The sequence below is a fragment of the Hippocampus guttulatus genome, chromosome 21 (genome assembly GCF_054856545.1).
Source record: "Hippocampus guttulatus isolate MCC_2025c chromosome 21, RoL_Hgut_1.0, whole genome shotgun sequence".
Lineage (NCBI taxonomy): Eukaryota > Metazoa > Chordata > Actinopteri > Syngnathiformes > Syngnathidae > Hippocampus > Hippocampus guttulatus.
Window position 1 is genome coordinate 6653141 of NC_141281.1, and position 22725 is coordinate 6675865.

Here is a 22725-nt window from a genome sequence, read left to right on the forward strand (position 1 = left end):
TGAGGAAAAAGTCCATGTATAGAAAGGCATTTTTTACAGCCCAAAAAAACAAACATGAAAGGTAAAGCGTTTTGAGCCGAACCCCCACCCCATCCCTGTATTGTAAGGCCTTTTTAGCCAAAAAAAGAACGACCATGTATGGTAAGGCGTTTTTTGCCGAAAAAAAAACGACCATGTATATAGTAAGGCGTTTTTAGCCAAAAAAAACAAACGCCGAAAGAAACGACCATGTATAGTAAGGCGTTTTCAGCCGAAAAACCCCGACTATGGTTGGGCGTTTTTAGAAGAAAAAAGCGACCATGTATAGTAAGGCATTTTTAGCAGAAAAAAATGACCGAAAAAAACGACCATGCATAGTAAGGGGTTTTTAGCAGAAAAAACGACCATGTATAGTAAGGCGTTTTTAGCCGAAAAAAAATGAACATGTATAGTAAGGCGTTTTTAGCCGAAAAAAACGACCATGTATAGTTAGGCGTTTTTAGCCGAAAAAAGCGACCATGTATAGTAAGGCATTTTGCTGAAAAAAACGACCATGTATAGTAAGGCGTTTTTAGCCGAAAAAAAATGACCGAAAAAAACGACCATGCATAGTAAGGGGTTTTTAGCAGAAAAAACGACCATGTATAGTAAGGCGTTTTTAGCCGAAAAAAATGACCGAAAAAAATGAACATGTATAGTTAGCCGTTTTTAGCCGAAAAAAAACGACCATGTATAGTAAGGCGTTTTTTGCTGAAAAAAACAACCATGTATAGTAAGGTCTTTTTAGTCGAAAAAAAACGACCATGTATATAGTAAGGCGTTTTTAGCCGAAAAAAACAAACGGCGAAAGAAACGACCATGTATAGTAAGGTGTTTTTAGATGAAAAAAACGACCAGGTATAGTAAGGCGTTTTCAGCCGAAAAAACCCGACTATGGTTGGGCGTTTTTAGAAGAAAAAAGCGACCATGTATAGTAAGGCATTTTTAGCAGAAAAAAATGACCGAAAAAAACGACCATGCATAGTAAGGGGTTTTTAGCAGAAAAAACGACCATGTATAGTAAGGCGTTTTTAGCCGAAAAAAATGAACATGTATAGTAAGGCGTTTTTAGCCGAAAAAAACGACCATGTATAGTTAGGCGTTTTTAGCCGAAAAAAGCGACCATGTATAGTAAGGCATTTTGCTGAAAAAAACGACCATGTATAGTAAGGCGTTTTTAGCCGAAAAAAATGAACATGTATAGTAAGGCGTTTTTAGCCGAAAAAAGCGACCATGTATAGTAAGGCATTTTGCTGAAAAAAACGACCATGTATAGTAAGGCGTTTTTAGCCGAAAAAAATGACCGAAAAAAACGGCCATGCATAGTAAGGGGTTTTTAGCAGAAAAAACGACCATGTATAGTAAGGCGTTTTTAGCCGAAAAAAATGACCGAAAAAAATGAACATGTATAGTTAGCCGTTTTTAGCCGAAAAAAAACGACCATGTATAGTAAGGCGTTTTTTGCTGAAAAAAACAACCATGTATAGTAAGGTCTTTTTAGTCGAAAAAAAACGACCATGTATAGTAAGGCGTTTTTAGCCGGAAAAACGACCATGCATAGTTAGGTGTTTTTAGCCGAAAAAAACGACCATGTATATCGTAAGGCGTTTTTAGCCGAAAAAACCAACATGTATAGTAAGGCGTTTTTAGCCGAAAAAAATGACCGAAAAAAACGAACATGAATATAGTAAGGCGTTTTTAGCCGAAAAAAACGACCATGTATAGTTAGCCGTGTTTGGCCCGAAAAAAACGATGAAAAAAAACGACATAGTATACTAAGGCGTTTTTGGCCCGAAAAAAACGACAGTGTAGTAAGGCGTTTTTACCACGAAAAAAACGACATAGTATAGTAAGGCGTTTTTAGCCGAAAAAAACGACATAGTATAGTAAGGCGTTTTTACCCCGAAACAAAAGACATAGTATAGTAAGGCGTTTTTAGCCCGAAAAAAACGACATAGTATAGTAAGGCGTTTTTTACCGCGAAAAAAAAGACATAGTATAGTAAGGCGTTTTTAGCCCGAAAAAAACGACGTAGTATAGTAAGGCGTTTTTTACCGCGAAAAAAGGCATAGTATAGAAAGGCGTTTTTAGCCCGAAAAAAACGACATAGTATAGTAAGGCGTTTTTAGCCGAAAAAACGACATAGTATAGTAAGGCGTTTTAGCCCGAAAAAAACGACATAGTATAGTAAGGCGTTTTTAGCCCGAAAACCCCCCACATAGTATAGTAAGGCGTTTTTACCCCGAAAAAAACGACATAGTATAGTAAGGCGTTTTTACCCCGAAAAAAACGACATAGTAAGGCGTTTTTAGCCCGAAAAAAACGACATAGTATAGTAAGGCGTTTTTTGCCCGAAAAAAAACGACATAGTATAGTAAGGCGTTTTTACCCCGAAAAAAACGACATAGTATAGTAAGGCGTTTTTAGCCCGAAAAAACGACATAGTATAGTAAGGCGTTTTTACCCCGAAAAAAACGACATAGTATAGTAAGGCGTTTTTAGCCGGAAAAAAACGACATAGTATAGTAAGGCGTTTTTACCCCGAAAAAAACGACATAGTATAGTAAGGCGTTTTTACCCCGAAAAAAACGACATAGTATAGTAAGGCGTTTTTTGCCCGAAAAAAACGACATAGTATAGTAAGGCGTTTTTAGCCCGAAAAAAACGACATAGTATAGTAAGGCGTTTTTAGCCGAAAAAACGACATAGTATATAGTAAGGCATTTTTACCCCGAAAAAAACGACATAGTATAGTAAGGCGTTTTTAGCCGAAAAAACGACATAGTATAGTAAGGCGTTTTTAGGCCGAAAAAAACGACATAGTATAGTAAGGCGTTTTTACCCCGAAAAAAACGACAGTATAGTAAGGCTTTTATACCCCGAAAAAAACGACATAGTATAGTAAGGCGTTTTTAGCCCGAAAAAAACGACATAGTATAGTAAGGCTTTTTTACCCCGAAAAAAACGACATAGTATAGTAAGGCGTTTTTTACCGCAAAAAAAAAAGGCATAGTATAGTAAGGCGTTTTTAGCCCGAAAAAAACGACATAGTATATATAGTAAGGCCTTTTTACCCTGAAAAAAACGACATAGTAAGGCGTTTTTAGCCCGAAAAAAAGGACATAGTATAGTAAGGCGTTTTTTGCCCGAAAAAAACGACATAGTATAGTAAGGCGTTTTTAGCCGGAAAAAAACGACATAGTATAGTAAGGCGTTTTTAGCCCGAAAAAACGACATAGTATAGTAAGGCGTTTTTACCCCGAAAAAAACGACATAGTATAGTAAGGCGTTTTTTGCCCGAAAAAAACGACATAGTATAGTAAGGCGTTTTTAGCCGAAAAAAACGACATAGTATAGTAAGGCGTTTTTTACCCCGAAAAAAAAGCCATAGTATAGTAAGGCGTTTTTAGCCCGAAAAAAACGACATAGTATAGTAAGGCGTTTTTAGCCGAAAAAACGACAGTATAGTAAGGCATTTTTACCCCGAAAAAAACGACATAGTATAGTAAGGCGTTTTTTACCTATGTCGTTTTTTTTCGGGGTAAAAACGCCTTACTATACTATGTGGGGGGTTTTCGGGCTAAAAACGCCTTACTATACTATGCCTTTTTTTTCGCGGTAAAAAACGCCTTACTATACTATGTCATTTTTTTCGGGGTAAAAACGCCTTACTATACTATGTCGTTTTTTTCGGACAAAAAATGCTTTACTATACTATGTCGTTTTTTTCGGGGTAAAAAAGCCTTACTATACTATGTCGTTTTTTTCGGGCTAAAAACGCCTTACTATACTATGTCGTTTTTTTCGGGGTAAAAATGCCTTACTATACTATGTCGTTTTTTCGGCTAAAAACGCCTTACTATACTATGTCGTTTTTTTCCGGCTAAAAACGCCTTACTATACTATGTCGTTTTTTTCGGGCAAAAAACGCCTTACTATACTATGTCGTTTTTTTCGGGCTAAAAACGCCTTACTAACTATGTCGTTTTTTTCAGGGTAAAAAGGCCTTACTATATATACTATGTCGTTTTTTTCGGGGTAAAAACGCCTTACTATACTATGCCTTTTTTTTTCGCGGTAAAAAACGCCTTACTATACTATGCCTTTTTTTTCGCGGTAAAAAACGCCTTACTATACTATGTGGGGGTTTTTCGGGCTAAAAACGCCTTACTATACTATGTGGTTTTTTTCGGGCAAAAAATGCCTTACTATACTATGTCGTTTTTTTCGGGGTAAAAAAGCCTTACTATACTATGTCGTTTTTTTCGGGCTAAAAACGCCTTACTATACTATGTCGTTTTTTTCGGGGTATAAAAGCCTTACTATACTGTCGTTTTTTTCGGGGTAAAAACGCCTTACTATACTATGTCGTTTTTTTCGGCCTAAAAACGCCTTACTATACTATGTCGTTTTTTCGGCTAAAAACGCCTTACTATACTATGTCGTTTTTTTCGGGGTAAAAATGCCTTACTATACTATGTCGTTTTTTCGGCTAAAAACGCCTTACTATACTATGTCGTTTTTTTCGGGCTAAAAACGCCTTACTATACTATGGCTTTTTTTTCGGGGTAAAAAACGCCTTACTATACTATGTCGTTTTTTTCGGGCAAAAAACGCCTTACTATACTATGTCATTTTTTTCGGGGTAAAAACGCCTTACTATACTATGTCGTTTTTTTCGGGGTAAAAACGCCTTACTATACTATGTCGTTTTTTCGGGCTAAAAACGCCTTACTATACTATGTCGTTTTTTCCGGCTAAAAACGCCTTACTATACTATGTCGTTTTTTTCGGGGTAAAAACGCCTTACTATACTATGTCGTTTTTTTCGGGCTAAAAACGCCTTACTATACTATGTCGTTTTTTCGGCTAAAAACGCCTTATTATACTATGTCGTTTTTTTCGGGCAAAAAATGCCTTACTATACTATGTCGTTTTTTTCGGGCTAAAAACGCCTTACAATACTATGGCTTTTTTTTCGGGGTAAAAACACCTTTACTATGTCGTTTTTTTCGGGCTAAAAACGCCTTACTATACTATGTAGTTTTTTTCGGGCTAAAAACGGCTTACTATACTATGTCGTTTTTTTCGGGCTGAAACGCCTTACTATACTATGTTGTTTTTTTCGGGCTAAAAACGCCCTACTATACTATGTCATTTTTTTCGGGGTAAAAACGCCTTACTATACTATGTCGTTTTTTCGGGCTAAAAACGCCTTACTATACTATGTCGTTTTTTCCGGCTAAAAACGCCTTACTATACTATGTCGTTTTTTTCGGGGTAAAAACGCCTTACTATACTATGTCGTTTTTTCGGCTAAAAACGCCTTACTATACTATGTCGTTTTTTTCGGGCAAAAAATGCCTTACTATACTATGTCGTTTTTTTCGGGCTAAAAACGCCTTACAATACTATGGCTTTTTTTTCGGGGTAAAAACACCTTTACTATGTCGTTTTTTTCGGGCTAAAAACGCCTTACTATACTATGTCGTTTTTTTCAGCTAAAAACGGCTTACTATACTATGTCGTTTTTTTCGGGCTGAAACGCCTTACTATACTATGTTGTTTTTTTCGGGCTAAAAACGCCCTACTATACTATGTCATTTTTTTCGGGGTAAAAACGCATTACTATACTATGTCGTTTTTTTCGGGCTAAAAACGCCTTACTATACTATGTCGTTTTTTCCGGCTAAAAACGCCTTACTATACTATGTCATTTTTTTCGGGCTAAAAACGCCTTACTGTACTATGTCGTTTTTTTCGGGGTAAAAAAAGCCTTACTATACTGTCGTTTTTTTCGGGGTAAAAACGCCTTACTATACTGTCGTTTTTTTCGGGGTAAAAACGCCTTACTATACTATGTCGTTTTTTTCGGGCTAAAAACGCCTTACTATACTATGTCGTTTTTTTCGGCTAAAATCGCCTTACTATACTATGTCGTTTTTCGGGCTAAAAACGCCTTACTATACTATGTCGTTTTTTTCGGGGTATAAAAGCCTTACTATACTGTCGTTTTTTTCGGGGTATAAACGCCTTACTATACTATGTCGCTTTTTTCGGGCTAAAAACGCCTTACTATACTTTGTCGTTTTTTTCGGCTAAAATCGCCTTACTATACTATGTGGTTTCTTTCGGGCTAAAAACGCCTTACTATACTATGTCGTTTTTTTCGGCTAAAATCGCCTTACTATGCTATGTCGTTTTTTTCGGGCTAAAAACGCCTTAGTATACTATGTCGTTTTTTTTTGGGCTAAAAACGCCTTACTATATATATTCTATGTCGTTTTTTTCGGGGTAAAAACGCTTTACTATACATAGTCGTTTTTTTCGGCTAAAAACGCCTTACTATACATGGTCGTTTTTTTCGGTCGTTTTTTTTGGCTAAAAACGCCTTACTACACATGGTGTTTTTCTTCGGCCAAAAACTCCTTTCTGTACATGGCCGTTTTTTTTCAGCAAAAAACGCCTTCCTATACTTGGTCGTTTTTTTCCGGCTAAAAACTCCTTACTATACATGGTCATTTTTTTCGGCTAAAAACGCCTTACTATGCTATGTCGTTTTTTTCGGGCTAAAAACGCCTTAGTATACTATGTCGTTCTTTTTTGGGCTAAAAACGCCTTACTATATATATTCTATGTCGTTTTTTTCGGGGTAAAAACGCTTTACTATACATAGTCGTTTTTTTCGGCTAAAAACGCCTTACTATACATGGTCGTTTTTTTCGGTCGTTTTTTTTGGCTAAAAACGCCTTACTACACATGGTGTTTTTCTTCGGCCAAAAACTCCTTTCTGTACATGGCCGTTTTTTTTTCAGCAAAAAACGCCTTCCTATACTTGGTCGTTTTTTTCCGGCTAAAAACTCCTTACTATACATGGTCATTTTTTTCGGCTAAAAACGCCTTACTATACATGGTCGTTTTTTTTCAACAAAAAATGCCTTACTATACATGGTCGTTTTTTTCAGCAAAAAACACCTTACTATACATGGTAATTTTTTTTCGGTTAAAGAGGCCTTACTATACATGGTCGTTTTTTTCAGCAAAACACGCCTTGCTATACATGGTCGTTTTTTTTGGCTAAAACGCCATACTATACATGGTCGTTTTTTTTCGGCTAAAACGCCATACTATATACAGTAAATATTCTCTAGTACGGACTCGTGTTTGCGCTGTCCAATTTGTCCTGATAACAGAAATTCCTCATTTGGGAAATGAGCATGGTACATGTCCTTTATGAACCTGCAAGTATGTTGACAAAATGCACGTGCAACAACACAATCAATAAAATACAAAAATATACTGTCCAAAACCTGTTTATATAACAAAAACTGCAATACAGGTGTATCCAAAAAAATATCACAACAGTAAAATACGTACAGTATTTTAATGTTTATTTTTTTCTGTCTTGGGAAAAAAATATGTATTTTGGATTGTTTTGTTGGATGCATTCTTTGGTTTATGACAATGTTTGCCTGCGTGTCATACAGTTTTCTTGCTAGTTGATAGTAACTGTCCCGTTGATCACCGATGTCTGGTAATTCTTGTGCATACTGAAGGATTTTTGTTGCCATTTGCATTGCTTCCTTGCTGGATGGTGGCTTGTCATCAGGAGTTGAATCGATGCCTTGTTGTTTGAAGTTTCGTAGATTTGCGTCTTTCCGACTCCAAGTGTCTGCTGGATCTTTTTAACTTTGTGTCCAGCCTCGCTCAAACGGATGCATTTCACTCGCTCCGCTCCAGTTGTTACAGTTCTTCTACGTTTCGATGCGATGATCTACACGACGTAAGTGAATAAAGTTAAAATCTTTCGCAATTACAGTAAAACGCACGCCAATAAAAAGTCGCTCACACGTCTTCGTTTCGAATCTGATGAATGAAAACGGCGAAGCGAACACGTTTCTTCGGTCGTGTCGAGTGGGTGCTGCTTTTAAGCTAGTGCCGCGTTCTACAGGACGTAAGTGAATAAAGTTAAAATCATTCACAATTACAGTAAAACGCACGGCAATAAAAACTCACTTGCACGTCGTCGTTTAGAATCTGATGATGGAAAAACGCGAAGTGAAAACTTGTTTCAGCGTTGTCTGTTCCGTCGCATCGGGTGGGCGTTGCGTGTATTTAAGCTCCCGCGGCATTACACCTCCATCCGGGTTACGGGTAGTGGAATTTCCGCTTACGCAACTTCCGGTAACATGTAATATCGTAGTCAAAATGTTAATGCATAGGTTTTTATTCCGGGTGAAGGATATTCCTTTCCGTAGAATTCCGGGGAAGGGAATATTTACTGTACATGGTCGTTTTTTTTCAACAAAAAATGCCTTACTAGATATACATGGTCGTTTTTTTCAGCAAAAAACACCTTCCTATACTTGGTCATTATTTTAGGTTAAAAACGCCTTACTATACATGGTCGTTTTTTTCGGCTAAAAACGCCTTACTATACAGTACATGGTCGTTTTTTTGGGCTAAAAACGCCTTACTATACATGGTCATTTTTTTCAGCAAAACACGCCTTGCTATACATGGTCGTTTTTTTTCGGCTAAAAACGCTTTACTATACATGGTCGTTTTTTTTCCGGCTAAACAAACGCCTTACTATACATGGTCGTTTTTTACGGCTAAAAACGCCTTACTATACATGGTCGTTTTTTTCCGGCTAAAAATGCCTTACTATACATGGTCGTTTTTTCCGGCTAAAAACGCCTTACTATACATGGTCGGGTTTTTTTCAGCTAAAAACGACTTACTATACACGGTCGTTTTTTTCGACTAAAAACGCTTTACTATATATGGTCGTTTTTTCGGCTAAAAACGCTTTACTATACATGGTCGTTTTTTTTCGGCTAAAACGCTTTACTATACATGGTCGTTTTTTTTCGGCTAAAACGCCATACTATACATGGTCGTTTTTTTTCCGGCTAAAAACGCCTTACTATACATGGTCGTTTTTTTTCAGCAAAAAACACCTTCCTATACTTGGTCATTATTTTAGGTTAAAAACGCCTTACTATACATGGTCGTTTTTTTCGGCTAAAAACGCCTTACTATACAGTACATGGTCGTTTTTTTGGGCTAAAAACGCCTTACTATACATGGTCATTTTTTTCAGCAAAACACGCCTTGCTATACATGGTCGTTTTTTTTCGGCTAAAAACGCTTTACTATACATGGTCGTTTTTTTTCCGGCTAAACAAACGCCTTACTATACATGGTCGTTTTTTTCGGCTAAAAACGCCTTACTATACATGGTCGTTTTTTTTCAACAAAAAATGCCTTACTATACATGGTCGTTTTTTCCGGCTAAAAACGCCTTACTATACATGGTCGGGTTTTTTTCAGCTAAAAACGACTTACTATACACGGTCGTTTTTTTCGACTAAAAACGCTTTACTATATATGGTCGTTTTTTCGGCTAAAAACGCTTTACTATACATGGTCGTTTTTTTTCGGCTAAAACGCTTTACTATACATGGTCGTTTTTTTTCGGCTAAAACGCCATACTATACATGGTCGTTTTTTTTCCGGCTAAAAACGCCTTACTATACATGGTCGTTTTTTACGGCTAAAAACGCTTTACTATATATGGTCGTTTTTTTCGGCTAAAACGCCATACTATACATGGTCGTTTTTTTCCGGCTAAACAAACGCCTTACTATACATGGTCGTTTTTTACGGCTAAAAACGCCTTACTATATATGGTCGTTTCTTTCGCCTAAAACCTCCTTACTATACATGGTCGTTTCTTTCCGGCTAAAAATGCCTAACTATACATGGTCGTTTTTTCCGGCTAAAAACGCCTTACTATACATGGTCGTTTTTTACGGCTAAAAACGCTTTACTATATATGGTCGTTTTTTTCGGCTAAAACGCCATACTATACATGGTCGTTTTTTTCCGGCTGAACAAACGCCTTACTATACATGGTCGTTTTTTACGGCTAAAAACGCCTTACTATACATGGTCGTTTCTTTCCGGCTAAAAATGCCTAACTATACATGGTCGTTTTTTCCGGCTAAAAACGCCTTACTATACATGGTCGTTTTTTTTTTTCAGCTAAAAACGACTTACTATACACGGTCGTTTTTTTTCCGCTAAAGACGCCTTCCTATACATGGTCGTTTTCCAAGTCTCCCTGTTGCAACACACCTGATTCAAATGAACAGGTTCAATGTCAGGCTTGCGCAGAGCTTGCTGATGATCTGATCATTTGAATCAGGTGAGTTGCAACAGGGAGACTTAGAAAGCATCCAGGGCAGCGGCCCTCCAGGACCTGAGTTTGACACCTATGGGTTAAAGCATAGGTGTCAAACTCAGGTCCTGTAGGGCCACTGCCCTGGATGACCTATGGGTTAAAGCATAGGTGTCAAACTCAGGTCCTGTAGGGCCACTGCCCTGGATGTTTTCTAAGTCTCCCTGTTGCAACTCACCTGATTCAAATGATCAGATCATCAGCAAGCTCTGCGCAAGCCTGACATTGAACCTGTTCATTTGAATCAGGTGTGTTGCAACAGGGAGACTTGGAAAACATGCAGGGCAGCGACCCTCCAGGACCTCAGTTTGACACCTATGCTTTAACCAGTCGACCACCAGGTCGCTCTGCTCATAACTCTTCAGTGAGTGTTTTCTGTTTATTTTAATTGGAACATTGTGAAACGGTAAGAACTTGCCGCAGATGGAATTGAACCCTGCACCGAGAGGCCAATGCATTAACCATTACACCACGTGGCCGCTCCGCTGACGATTCTTAAGTGTGTGGTTTCATTGGAACATTGAAAAACTGTGAAAAAAATGGCGTAACTTTTGTTTAACAGTGAGGAAATAAAACACATTTGAATGGAGCACGATTCTGATATTGATGATTTTTTTTCTCCATTTATTGCTTTTAATTGAAATTAAAACATTTTGCATAAAATCCAAATTCTGCTCTAGAAATATCTGGCCTTCCAGTATCAAAGAGTACAGTAAACATTCAATTGGGCGGGACACAAGAGCGACCCCAAGGAAGTGAACAGTTTTTTTGGTTGTTGTTTAAACACCACTGAGGTCAACACAACACTTAAGTTTAAGCCCCGCCCCCTCCTGCACAGTATATTTACACAGTACTTCCCTCTTCACAAGTTTGACTGGTGGACGCCGTCGATGCTTGTGATACAGTCTATCAAATTCGGAAGGGAGCCATTTCTCGGAAGCAGCGTGGGACAGAAGTAACTGCATCCTGACAACAGTGTTATCCCAACTAATCAACCATTAAGTGATACACCTTAGCGTGTCAAGAAATGTACATGCATAGTCCTTAATTGCGATGGCGAGCAGCTCAAATGAACACAACGGACGTGGAGAGAGAACTCAGCGGAGGATATTTTGTTACCAAACTGGTATGGAAAGCGGCTTGTGCATTTACCGCATGTCCCCAAAATAAACCGCGGTTTTAGTGTGCCCTGCTACTTGGGCAGTGAATTGTGAAAACAAAGGATACTAATAGTACCTTAAACTGGGTTTTAAAGCTACAGTGGACTGTGGTTTTCATCAAGTGTCTCTTATCTTCTTGACCGAAAATTTCAGCCCAGATTTGTTGGGATGAGCCAATATTTGGCTTGCAATTCTTGTGCCTGCTTGATTATCAATCATGTAGTTGATAGAAATTGACATTTTGGAATGGGTGATGCCCAAAACAAACGAGTGCCACAAATCCAAATCCACCCTCCCAAAGTGTGTGGGTTAGCACCACACTTGATTTCTTTTTGGTAATTATTATAAAGGATGAAATTAACCACTTTATCCATCCATGAAATGCATTCATTATCGTGAACGAATTGAATCATAACAAGTCTGACCTGATTGACATCGCATCCACAGACCTTTTGACCCATTGCAAGAATGTTTTAGATCATGACCTTCCCAATACCGCGTTAGAGAAACAACTTACGTGGCCGTAAACAAGACCAACAAGACCCCCCTCACCCGCCATTATGAGGGTAAGTTTTTCTGAGAATAACCGAGGGTAAGACCGAAAACAAAACACTATAAACAAACAAAAACAACAAATCATAAATACGTGAATGCCACATCGTGAATATGCGAGGGTTCACTGTACTTACTGGAATGAGTCAGAACTCATTTTCTTATTATGGTTTTGTAGTGCACAATGGGGGGGACATTTGGAAAAAAAGCGGGGGACAAAAAAACAAAACAAAAACAAAACTCAAATTCAAAGCAGCAATTACCTTCAAATGCCCACAATCTTATTGAGTGGCAAAACAAGCATTGGATTCACACATCTCACATCAGCTTCCTTAAATGTGACATACATTCAAAAACTTACAGTGAGGTCAAAACACTATTTTCTTAACAATTACATTTTTGATTATTGTTTTTATCTGGAAAAAAAAAGTGTGAAACAAATAAAACATTCCCAAAAAACAGTAATGTTGACAAAGCATAAATACTACAGTTTAGAAGCAGAATAACTTTTGTTTGTTTGTTGTTGTTTAGGCTTATCTTCACTTTAAAAAGTAAAATATCTCTAAAAGCGCCCTAAAAGAAATAACAAAATTGTCATAATAATAATCAAGTAACAATAAGTTAAATGTTCTCCAACCCTCAGTGCAAAAACTTCCAAAATTAACTGAAAGGGGAGGAACTCATGTGCACAAGACATTGAAATTATTTCATGTCAACATTGTTGAGGCACAAATACTTTTTTTTCGTCGGTTTTGTCCGCTGAGCCCTTAGAAGGGAACGCTGCCTGTGACACGGCTCGGGTTTCATTTTTTGTTGTTGTTGCTCTTTCGGAGCGTACGGAACCGTCAGGAAGAAGGGCGGGATCAGCGTTACCGTGAAAACAGCTCCACTTGTTCAGTCAGTGCCATCGAGTGCCTCCGCAACGTGTGAAGCTGCATACTTTAGCCGGAAGCCACCTGGCGTGAGAACACAAGCGTTCAAGGCGATCACAAACAGAATATGCAGAAAGACAAACAAAAAAAATAATCGCATTTTTGTAGCGTCAAAGGATTTAATGCTACACTGCCTTGTAATGAGAACAGTCAGTGCCTGTTGGGTCATTTGCTGAAAAACTCACCTATTCGCCTTTTTTGTACTCATCCTCAAACAATGGGCCATTTGGTGCCATCTTGGTGCTAGAGGAGCTTGTTTTTGTCAAAATATGTCCCTTTCCACCATCCTGTGGCATCTATAGGTAATTATAGTACAGTTTAATTTTTTTTTTTTAAGATTTCTCTATTCGCCCATCCTTCACAAACTGTGATGGTTCACTGTACTGCGGCATCTGTAACATTGACATAGTTGAGAAAAGTACTCACACTGTAAGAGCAAAAATATGGTATTAAAATTACAGCTCTAAATTAGTTGGGATTTTGGGGGAAATCAAAAACAGCAGTTTTTCTATTTAGCACAAGTAGACTATTTGCTATTACAAATGTGCAACAAGCTAACAAGTTAACATTCTTCTTCAGTTTTAATTCTGAGTAAGTTACAATGTCCCACTGGTGGGCTATTTTTAGTACAGAACCATGGGCTACTCATGTTGAACTCGTGCTAACTAATACCTGCTGGTATTATTTAAAAAAAAAAAAAAAAAAAAAAAAAAACAATGCACAGTGCAAAATTGCATCGGGTTGCAGTGTCCTTTTTGTCTTGCTTCCTCCCTCCACTGCTGTGTGTAACTGCTCACCCCTCCGCTCTCTGCAAGCAGCCAATAATATTGTGCCCTGCTTCCAAGTCTCATCATCAGCTAATACTAGAATCAGACAGTAGGAGCGCTTATTTTACCTTGTTGCGTGGAGTCGATGGAGGGCTGGTTGCACTCCTGAGCATAGTGTCCACTCACACCGCAGTTACAACACGACACGCTCCCGTTCGCCTTATTGAGCCCGCCGGCACCCAGTGAAGCAGCCTGAAGCATCCCCAGAGGATTTGGGTAGACATGTTGGTAAATGCGTTGGAACGACGCGCCTGGTGTCATCTGCTGCTGGAGGTTGTAGCTCGCGGCCGCCGCCGCCACCACCTGCGTGCTCAGCATGTGCAATGGCACGTCTGCATGGCTGTGAGGGTGCGAGTGCAGGTGGCCGTAGGCCGAATGGTGGCCGGGGGGCGGGGCGCTTGGGTAGAAGGGAGGGAGGGTGGCGGCCCCGTTGGCCTGGTGGGGTGGCTGGCCCTGGGTGAGGTAGCTGTTGATGCACAGGCTCGTGAGCTGGAAGAGAGGGGGCGGGACACTGAAGACCTGCCGCACCGCTGCTGCCATTTGGTGGTTGGGGAAAAACAGTGGCGCTTGGCAGCCGCTTATGCTGTTGCTGCTACCTCGACTGCCGCAGTTGTTGTGGCAGCCGCAAGTCCCGCAGCCCATCAGATGCTGTTGTTGCGGTGGTGGTGGTGGCAGCGGCGCTGGCGGCTGTGGGGGCACTTGTTGCTGCTGACTTTGCTGAAGCGCGATAGGATTGTCACAGCCACTTCCACAGGAAGCACTGGCGTTGCTATAAGATAGACAGTCACTGAGCGCCGTGCTGTGAGCAAGTGCTGGGCTGGGGCTGGGGGCGGGGCCCGGGGTGTGCGTGGGTACGTCCGCAGGCACGCCTGCTTGCACGTGTCCGGGAGATGCTACAAGTCCGGTAGCTGCAGGGGCACCTCCAGGTTGCAAGGCGTAGGGGGATGGCAGAGCAGATGGTAAGCTTAAACCAGGGTGCTTGGCATGCGAAGCCTCTCCGAGAGGGAGTGACCGCGTCAGGCCTGAACTGAGAGTGGCCGCGTCCTGGCAGGGCAGAGAGGAAGGGTACATGGCGAGGCCGGAAGACGCGGCCCCCACAGGTCGCACCGGGGCTTGCTGTGCGGACTGCGAGGCAACAGGAGTAGAAGTGCTTCCTGACGAGCCGTCGTGACCACCTTGGTTATGCGGCAAAGCTGTTTTGAACCTCTGGACCAGAGGCTGCAAACCAGGCTGGAAGCCCATAGATGAAACACCAAACGCTACGTCCCTTTTATCCGGTTCTCCTTGGCTTGGCATCATCGGAAGCACCGCAGGCATCGGCATCAGCAGAGGACCAGAAGCTGGCTTCCCATCTGCGAGAATGCTTTGGCTGGGAAGCGGAGGCACCGTCAGCGGAGGGTCACTGGCGCCGTTTGGGAGCACGTCAGGCAGAGGGTGCATGAAAGAAAGGGGGGGAAACTGTAACCTGTTCTCAGGGCCAGTCAAGTCCATTTGGGGTGCGTGGATGCTAGGGGGCAAAGGGTGGACAGACATGGCGCTTCCCACAGCACTCGGATCACTTTGATGAGTGAAGAACATGCCGGGGCCTGGTACTTTGAAGGAGTCATCAGAGTGGCTGTCGGTATCTGTGGAAAGAAAAAAAAACAAAACATTTGCACAACTGTCTTCAAACCACAACATTGATGCTTAACTCATTCACTCCCAAAGACGTTTTTTAAACGTCTTTTCAGACTTGGTCCACAATTGGCTGGTACTGAATGAGTTAATGATGATTTCAACTATTTAAAAGCAAATTTGGTCACACGGTTTTGTTCACATGATCACAGTAATACAAAGGCTGTTTCAAAATCTGAAACAATCTGAATCTTTTTTGCACAAGAAAATTCACTTTTTGTTTTGTTTTCCTACCTTTATTGTTATCATCTTCACTATCCAGAGTCTCTGCTCCTCTGTGCTGAGGACTTGATGGAGAACTGTAGCTCTCTGATGACGTTTCACCAAACGTGTCCAGTCCGTAGCCGGCAACAGCCACCAAGCCTGCGTCGAACATAATGGCAACAGGCGATTCTTCAAAGAACATACGTTCGTGGTGTACGCGGTAAACGTTACACACTTGATCCACAAAGAAAAGTGAAGAGAAAATACAACCAGAAAATGTACACGTCTATTCTGGAGAAAGAAAAAAAACAGTTTCCAGGCATGACAACACAAACACCTACCTTTCTTCTGAGGCAAATGAGTTGGTGCCAGATTCCCATTGGTCACATATGAAGATCCCTTTTGCGTGCCTCTGTCAACAAAGAAATACCGGGATGGAACAGGCACACGAGCTGACTGCATGAACTATAAATCCTGACATAAGTTTCAGAAATGTTTCTTTATCAGTCGGCCACAACTGGAGACGAAAAGCGTTCCAATTCCGGTTATCAGCATTATCACAGTCAGGCCTTGCAACACCTGCGTTATGAATTTGATCCATTTAGCTTGCGGCAAACTCATTGGATTAATTTTACTTTCTATACTGTGCATAACGACTTGGCTGGAGGTTGGATGTCGTCATTAAAAAAAATAATAATTATTGAGTGTTTGCAGATTATCAGTAATTTACCTGTCAGTGGGCATGACTCTGCTTTTAGTCTTGGCTCCTGGGTGGCTTCGCTTCTCTGTGTCCTGAAGGAGGAAGGGAGTAAAACTTAAACCTGACTGTTTTTGTTTTGTCAGGTTCTGATCAGGTTCTTTAGGAAATCCTTATTGAGACCCAAAAAAAATAATAAAAAATCCATGACAAGGATTGTCCACCTGTTCAGGTTCCGGCACGCTTCTCGGGATGAAGCCTCTCTTCCTCCTTTCTGACGGACCACTGAGCTCGGCGACATGAGATCCCCTCCGACTATCTCCCTGAGGACCTTTGGCACTAGACAGACTAAAGAGAGAAGTCTTCCGATAGGAATCAATTCTTCCTGTAGGAGCTTTTGTTTGAAACTGATTTCCCCCCTTCACAACACAAGATCTCCTTACTTACCTTTGACTTTTGGGTCCGTGCTTTTTCTTGTGCCCCTGACTGTATGAGTCTATACCTATGAAAGTAAAAGAAAGAAAAATCCAGGTTTTCACTTGGGAGAAACGGCGCCAAAATATAACTCGGGATTGTTCCATTTGTATTATTCCCTGGTATTGTCAAGCACACACAAACTGCCGCGCATTATGATGTAGTGAGAGAAAATATATATACTGTATATATCTTTGTAACAAGAATTACAGCTTGCCAACGTCAGGAAAGCTTTAGTTTGTCGGGCCTCATTCATCGACTCATTTTTATCGTTACTCCGTTCTTCTCTTGCAACCCAAACTTTTCTTGGAGCCATAAGAGCAGTTTTTTTTTTTTAAATGATGAGCTCTCACCTTCGTCCTGACTAGAGGCGTCAGAGCAATCACCTTGTAAGTTTTTCCCCAGCTGACAATTGCCTAGATAGAAAAACAACATGGAAATTGCACTGCATTGCTCTACAATGACATAAGTCGTTCTTACAGTAACAGTTAAGACCTCATCTGACAGGATGTGGGCATAAATCAAAATACACAACACGGAATATCAATACTGCATTCGCTATCGCCAAACTATATCGCAGTTGCAGACTTTTAAATAAGATGAAACGAAGGTACATTTTCACATCCTAACTCTATGTCTAAAGTACCAAATTTACACTGTTATGTTTTTAACATTCTGATGTGCATGTCAGTTTCCAAATTTTATAGGCGCACATAAATATACACGTGGCTAACGTGCGATTTACTTGTGTATTATTACTGGAAAAAGCCAGGACTCTAAGTGTCAATTTGACTTTTATGCTACGAATGATTTTGTTTCCTCGCTGCTGAAAAACAAATATCTCAGCACTACATCAGTAAATAGGAGGTGCTTTCTTGCGTTAAACTACTTGCTGGAAGCCAACTGTGAAACGAGTGTTTTTTGTGTTCTTTTCACTTCATTGTGACGTATCAGGTCGCTTGATCCATGGCTCGTGTTATTGTCACCTGTGTCTCAAGGCAGTGAGTCACTCAGCTAGTTGCATCAATAGTTATGGTGACTGGTTGTTATTGGTGACTTGACTGATGCTTTTACTTGAATGATTGTCTACTTACAACGGCAACTTGACGGTTTTGTAGAGTAAGCGGATTCACAATTGAAGAAGATGCACACCTTCCTGGTCTGTCTGAAAATTGGAGGAGCAGCAAGGAACTTTTCCCTGGAGATAGGGGAACAAGGAAAATTTGAGGGGGGGGGGCGCTCTACTGTAGCTGAAGAACAAAATGTCATAAAAACGCCTTCACATTAACTCTCGAAGTTCTCCCAGTTTCACTCAATTCAACGAGCTGTCGCGTTTGGGTGTTTGTGTGCCTGCGTGCAAAATGTACCTGAGGCTTTTCTCGCCCTCTCTGCTCTCATAGTGGTGCCCCTGGCTCAAAAGTCTCAGGAGGCTCTTCTCAAAAGACTCAGTGCATTGATCTTTAGGAAGCTGCGGAGAGAAGGTTTACAACATTCAACGTGGAAAATTAATAACCGGCAGGGAATAAAGCAACAAGATTTGTAAACAAACACAAACGCAGCGTCGGGGTTTGCAAAATGTTAATGACGCTGAACTAGAAATAGCAACAGTGGCTGCTATCTTTGTGGAATTGTCTGAAAAGCATAGAATTAGCACTGCAAACACCTCTGACGAATACATTTACAAAAAAACAACCAAAAACTATTACTTAAGTACATGACATACTCTAGTGCCCACACTGATCTTCCAATGTCATGGCGAATAATCCACTCGCACATTTTAAATGGAGATTTTAGGGCAAGGGACACCATTGAACTCATCATGGTAATTTTACACCGCTACTACAATTGTGGCACTTTGTGCAAGGACAAGCCATTAAAATGAGCTTACCTTGAAAAGGAAATTTTCCAGTTCCAAATGGGTTTTGGTCACCTTACTTGAGGAGGAGTCTGACCACTTCACCTGAAACAGGGTTAAAAAAGTTTTTTAAAAAATGAGGGAAAAAAGGCGAAAGTCACGAAGTGCTGTTACATTAAGAATGGTGCTTCAAAAAATAAACTAGAAACAATTTCAGCGATGTGTTTCCATGGTGTGGCTCAGTCGAAACTCGTGGAAAATGACTCAACATTGAGCTTTGGATGTCACACCAAGAAGGCTGTTTGCTTGTAATAGCCATCTGTTGCTACAGATTTGAATTCAAGTACTTAGCACTCCCAGTTAAGATTGCATTAAAATATATTGTATCCATGCGTTTTCTAAGCATATTACCAGTTTTTAACAACGACAAAAAAAAAGGTGAGGGCTACGTCACCCACCCACAGTTTATACAAATCAGTTACAAGTAGTTTTATAGCCTTATTTGGCTACCGCAACACCGGGAGCTATAGTTGTGCTGTACACGGCAAACGTTAAGGTCACTGAGGTGGGGGCTCAAAGAATACACCAAGAACAAGCAAAACTGTTCCATGACGGTTTGATATTAACATACTACAGTGAATATGTGCTTCGAAAGGGATCATTTTTGAGCATGTGTTCAGAGCCCCAAGTTTGTCATTGTGCAAAGCATGTACAGTCCCCAAAAAAACTAATTACATCATGATGTACAGTATTTCAAGTTTCTTTTTCTGTGAAAGAGCGGGCATGTTGCCCTTTAAGGAAGGGAGCACTGTGTGCCAAAGAGTCAAGTGACATCAGTTGGATGACTGATAGAGCGCCTTTGCTAGTCAACACAAAAATTGTGCAAAGAAAGACCACACTGGAATTGATGTCAGCATTCTCAGCAAGGTTGAAATAGTCTTTTCTTTAACCAAATTCTACATGTACTGGTACATTCTTTTTCCTATGGAGCCTTTTCAATATTGACGGTATTGCTCACACAGAGATACTTGTTGCTTGACTTGCTGCATTGAATAGAGTCGATCGGAAAGTTTTCGGCTCAATTACTCACCTCAAAGTTGTATTCCTTGTCTATTTTGGTCTGAGAGATACACTTGAGCACAATTGCCTCTATATGCACCGCTGGGGGAAAAAAAAGAAGACATTGATGCAAATCTGTCGTGACAGAATTGTATTTTCATTTGTTTAGTGGCTGTTACAACATAACAGTAAAAAATAAAAGACTTGAGAAACATGCTATGTTATTTTTCAAGCTTGTTGACATGCACTTCAAAATTTGTGGCAGCCATCCAGTTTCGCCGCCGTTCCTTAATGCACAAAATTCATGGTATGTTATCTACTTGTGTTTATACTAACCTTCTCTTTGTATCGCCCCACGTCGAGAGCGTCGGCTCTGGCAAGGAGCGTGCGAGTCTGCACATTCTCCCAAACCCAAAGATGACGAGGGCAGATAGTCAACCTTCTGGCTTGGCAAATCCTGGGTTTCAACAGAGAGCAGTGGCCCCAGTTATCATTATGTATTCTTCGCATGCATTCTGTGGTGTGTTTTCTGATGTATGGGCTGCAAAACATTTTAAATTGAGTCTCAGCCATTGTTTCAAAGCTTATTAGCACACTCGCTCGGTGAACCGCATTTGTCCTGACACAGCACAGCATTCTAAAAATGGCACATGTATTTCATTAGGAGCACAGCATCTTTAGCACACATGGCCTCCCTTCACTCACATTAATGATGACACTAATTGAGTAAAACGAGACCTTTCAAAAGATATACTGTACAGTTGTAAGCTTCATTAGGTATACCACCATTGTCACCGACTTTGTTTCCCAACCTTGCTGCATTGAGGGGTGTTGGAAAACAGCATTAGAAATATATACTGGGCAGCAAACCAAAGCCAATGGTTTCATTTTCCCAGAAGTGAAACTGTACTTCGGAGTGACTGCAATGAGGAAATATGGCATGACAGCAGCACATGCACCCTATACTGTGTTGCAGAGGTGGAGATTCAAAGTCGCTTGTGTCATTATTTGATATTTAGGTACTTCTCGCTATATGACTGTATTAAGAAGGTGACTTGATTTGCTTGAGTCTTGAAGGTTAAGTCATGAGGCTGCATGGACCAACAGGTAAACTGACCTAAGTGTCCTTGAGCAAGTTGCTCGTGATGCTGCATCATCAGTAGGCGAATGAGGACAACCTTTAAAAGCTCGTTTTTGGCACATTGATCGTAGAAACGCGCTCTACAATTGAAAGGCCATTCATTTGCATGACTCTGTAAGACCTGCACACGCGTAACATGACCCCCACCTCTGCTGTGATGTAAAACTGTCGCGAGTTACAAAACTTTAAGCACGCCAGCAGCAAGTTAGCCTTTAGCTGTTGCAACAGCTGTCACTTGAGAGACGAGAAAGAAAGCTCAATAAAAAGAAAAATAACATTTAGTTTTGATCCCACAGTGCTGATGTTCACATTTAAAGACAAGAAAACAACCTGCAGAAAACGAAACCTTAACTTAACGTCGTGAAATAAAAGTAAACAAGAGCTAACGTAGCACGACATCGAGTTCGACTTACCGTTGTTTGTGCGTTTCGATGAAGCCGTCGTCTTTCCTCTTCGATTGCCAGCTCAATTTTATCAAGCTGCGTCCGAAGCGTCTCTCGCTGGTGAAAATGAAAAGCTGGGTGTAAAGAGGCCATGCTGAAAAGCAGCGCTAATTGGTCCAAAGGTCCAGGGGAGATCTCAGTGGTCGAGACGCCGCATGTTTGCTTCCAAGCATTCCTATCCGAATGCAACGAGTGGTGCTGAGGGTCCCTGAATGAAGGAAGGGAGTAGTCGTATTTTTTGTAGAACAGGGACGGATCTACATGGCTCAGTATGCGAAAGAGTATTCCAGCGCATTCCCTGCTGTCAGATCCGAGGAGGGAGAGACACACCAGTAGCTTGGACCTCACTACCGGGTCGATCAAGTCCGTTAAAATCCCCAACTCGTGGGGAGTATTTGCGCGAAACTCAAAGTCCCGTAAAACATGATAATCTTTGCGAGCGAGATCCTCCAAGTAAGATCCTAAAAAGCGAAGCTCCAGGGGTTGGCACATGTGCATTAGCCCGCACATGAACTCGATTCGCTTGGCAGGGTTTAGATTAAGGCCAAACCATTCAAAAACAGTCTCCTTGTCCAGCCGGGCTGGATTGACACAAGCGTTGGGCGAACACTCCAGCCTGTTGGACATCGAGGTGGGGGATACCACGCTGGGGATATGTTGGCGTTCCGTCGGAGCCAATGCATCTTCCTCCGTCGTTTCGTCGCCACCTTCCTCGCCCGTTTTCATCCGCAGTTTCATCTTCGGCATTGTCAGCGATGCGAAAACGAGCCCAAAGTCACAATGGCGGAGCAACGCGACTACATCATTGACGTGTTTGGGCGTTATAACACATCCTGAGTGGCTCCCTCGTAGTGTCGCTGCTGTTAGCTCGCCATTGCCATTAAACGGGGCGGCTCCATGGTGGACTACTATTTCCTTCTTCTGTGACATCATTTCCGGTGGCGTAACCATTAGCAGTCAGCGCAATGCTGCTATCTTCCGGTGAATTTTAGTACTTCAACTGAATTGAGCAAAATTCATCGAAAGCCGTTTCAGCATCTTCAGAAGCCGCCCGGGCTAGAATTCAGGATTACTTTTATGGCATAATAGTCATGCTTCTACCTGTTTCTCTTTCAGACAACACGTGTACTGTAAATTATGACTACAGGTGACCAGAAGGCAATGGAAAACAAGTTTCGCGTGCAAAAGTGACAGATACAGCACCGGATAGTGCTCGTGTGGCCGCCAATAACTGGGTGAAGCATCCAAAATGGTACAACAAGCACAGTTATTCCTTAAACATAATTCATGAAAATAAAAAAAACTATGCAGTGCCATATTCGAGGCTGAATTTGAAAGTAATCATCTCACTTGGCATGGTCATCAGGTGCAAAATTGCCCATATGTGTGAATATGGGTGACGTCATAAAAGCCTCAGGGTTTTTTTTCTCATCTATCCAAAGT

The 22725-nt window shown here is 41.0% G+C and overlaps 1 protein-coding gene across 3 annotated transcripts; it reads right to left on the reverse strand.

Moving 5' to 3' along the window:
- Positions 1–10859: 10859 nt before the first annotated feature.
- Positions 10860–22177, reverse strand: zcchc2 (zinc finger, CCHC domain containing 2). 3 transcript variants are annotated; one of them, XM_086102218.1, is made up of 14 exons: positions 21253–22177; positions 20035–20155; positions 19730–19800; positions 18673–18744; positions 18152–18252; positions 17879–17982; positions 17138–17200; positions 16758–16812; positions 16535–16658; positions 16344–16405; positions 15955–16025; positions 15644–15772; positions 13804–15360; positions 10860–12932 (listed from the first exon to the last, which is right to left on the reverse strand). In XM_086102218.1, exons 1-14 carry the CDS (start codon positions 22027–22029, stop codon positions 12871–12873), a joined length of 3369 nt encoding a protein of 1122 aa, XP_085958344.1. In that variant the 5' UTR covers positions 22030–22177; the 3' UTR covers positions 10860–12870. The 3 variants fall into 3 exon arrangements, with proteins under 3 accessions (XP_085958344.1, XP_085958343.1, XP_085958342.1); XM_086102216.1 differs by lacking the exon at positions 10860–12932 and adding an exon at positions 13007–13204 and having other exon boundaries at positions 21253–22156; XM_086102217.1 differs by lacking the exon at positions 17138–17200 and having other exon boundaries at positions 21253–22156.
- Positions 22178–22725: the final 548 nt, after the last annotated feature.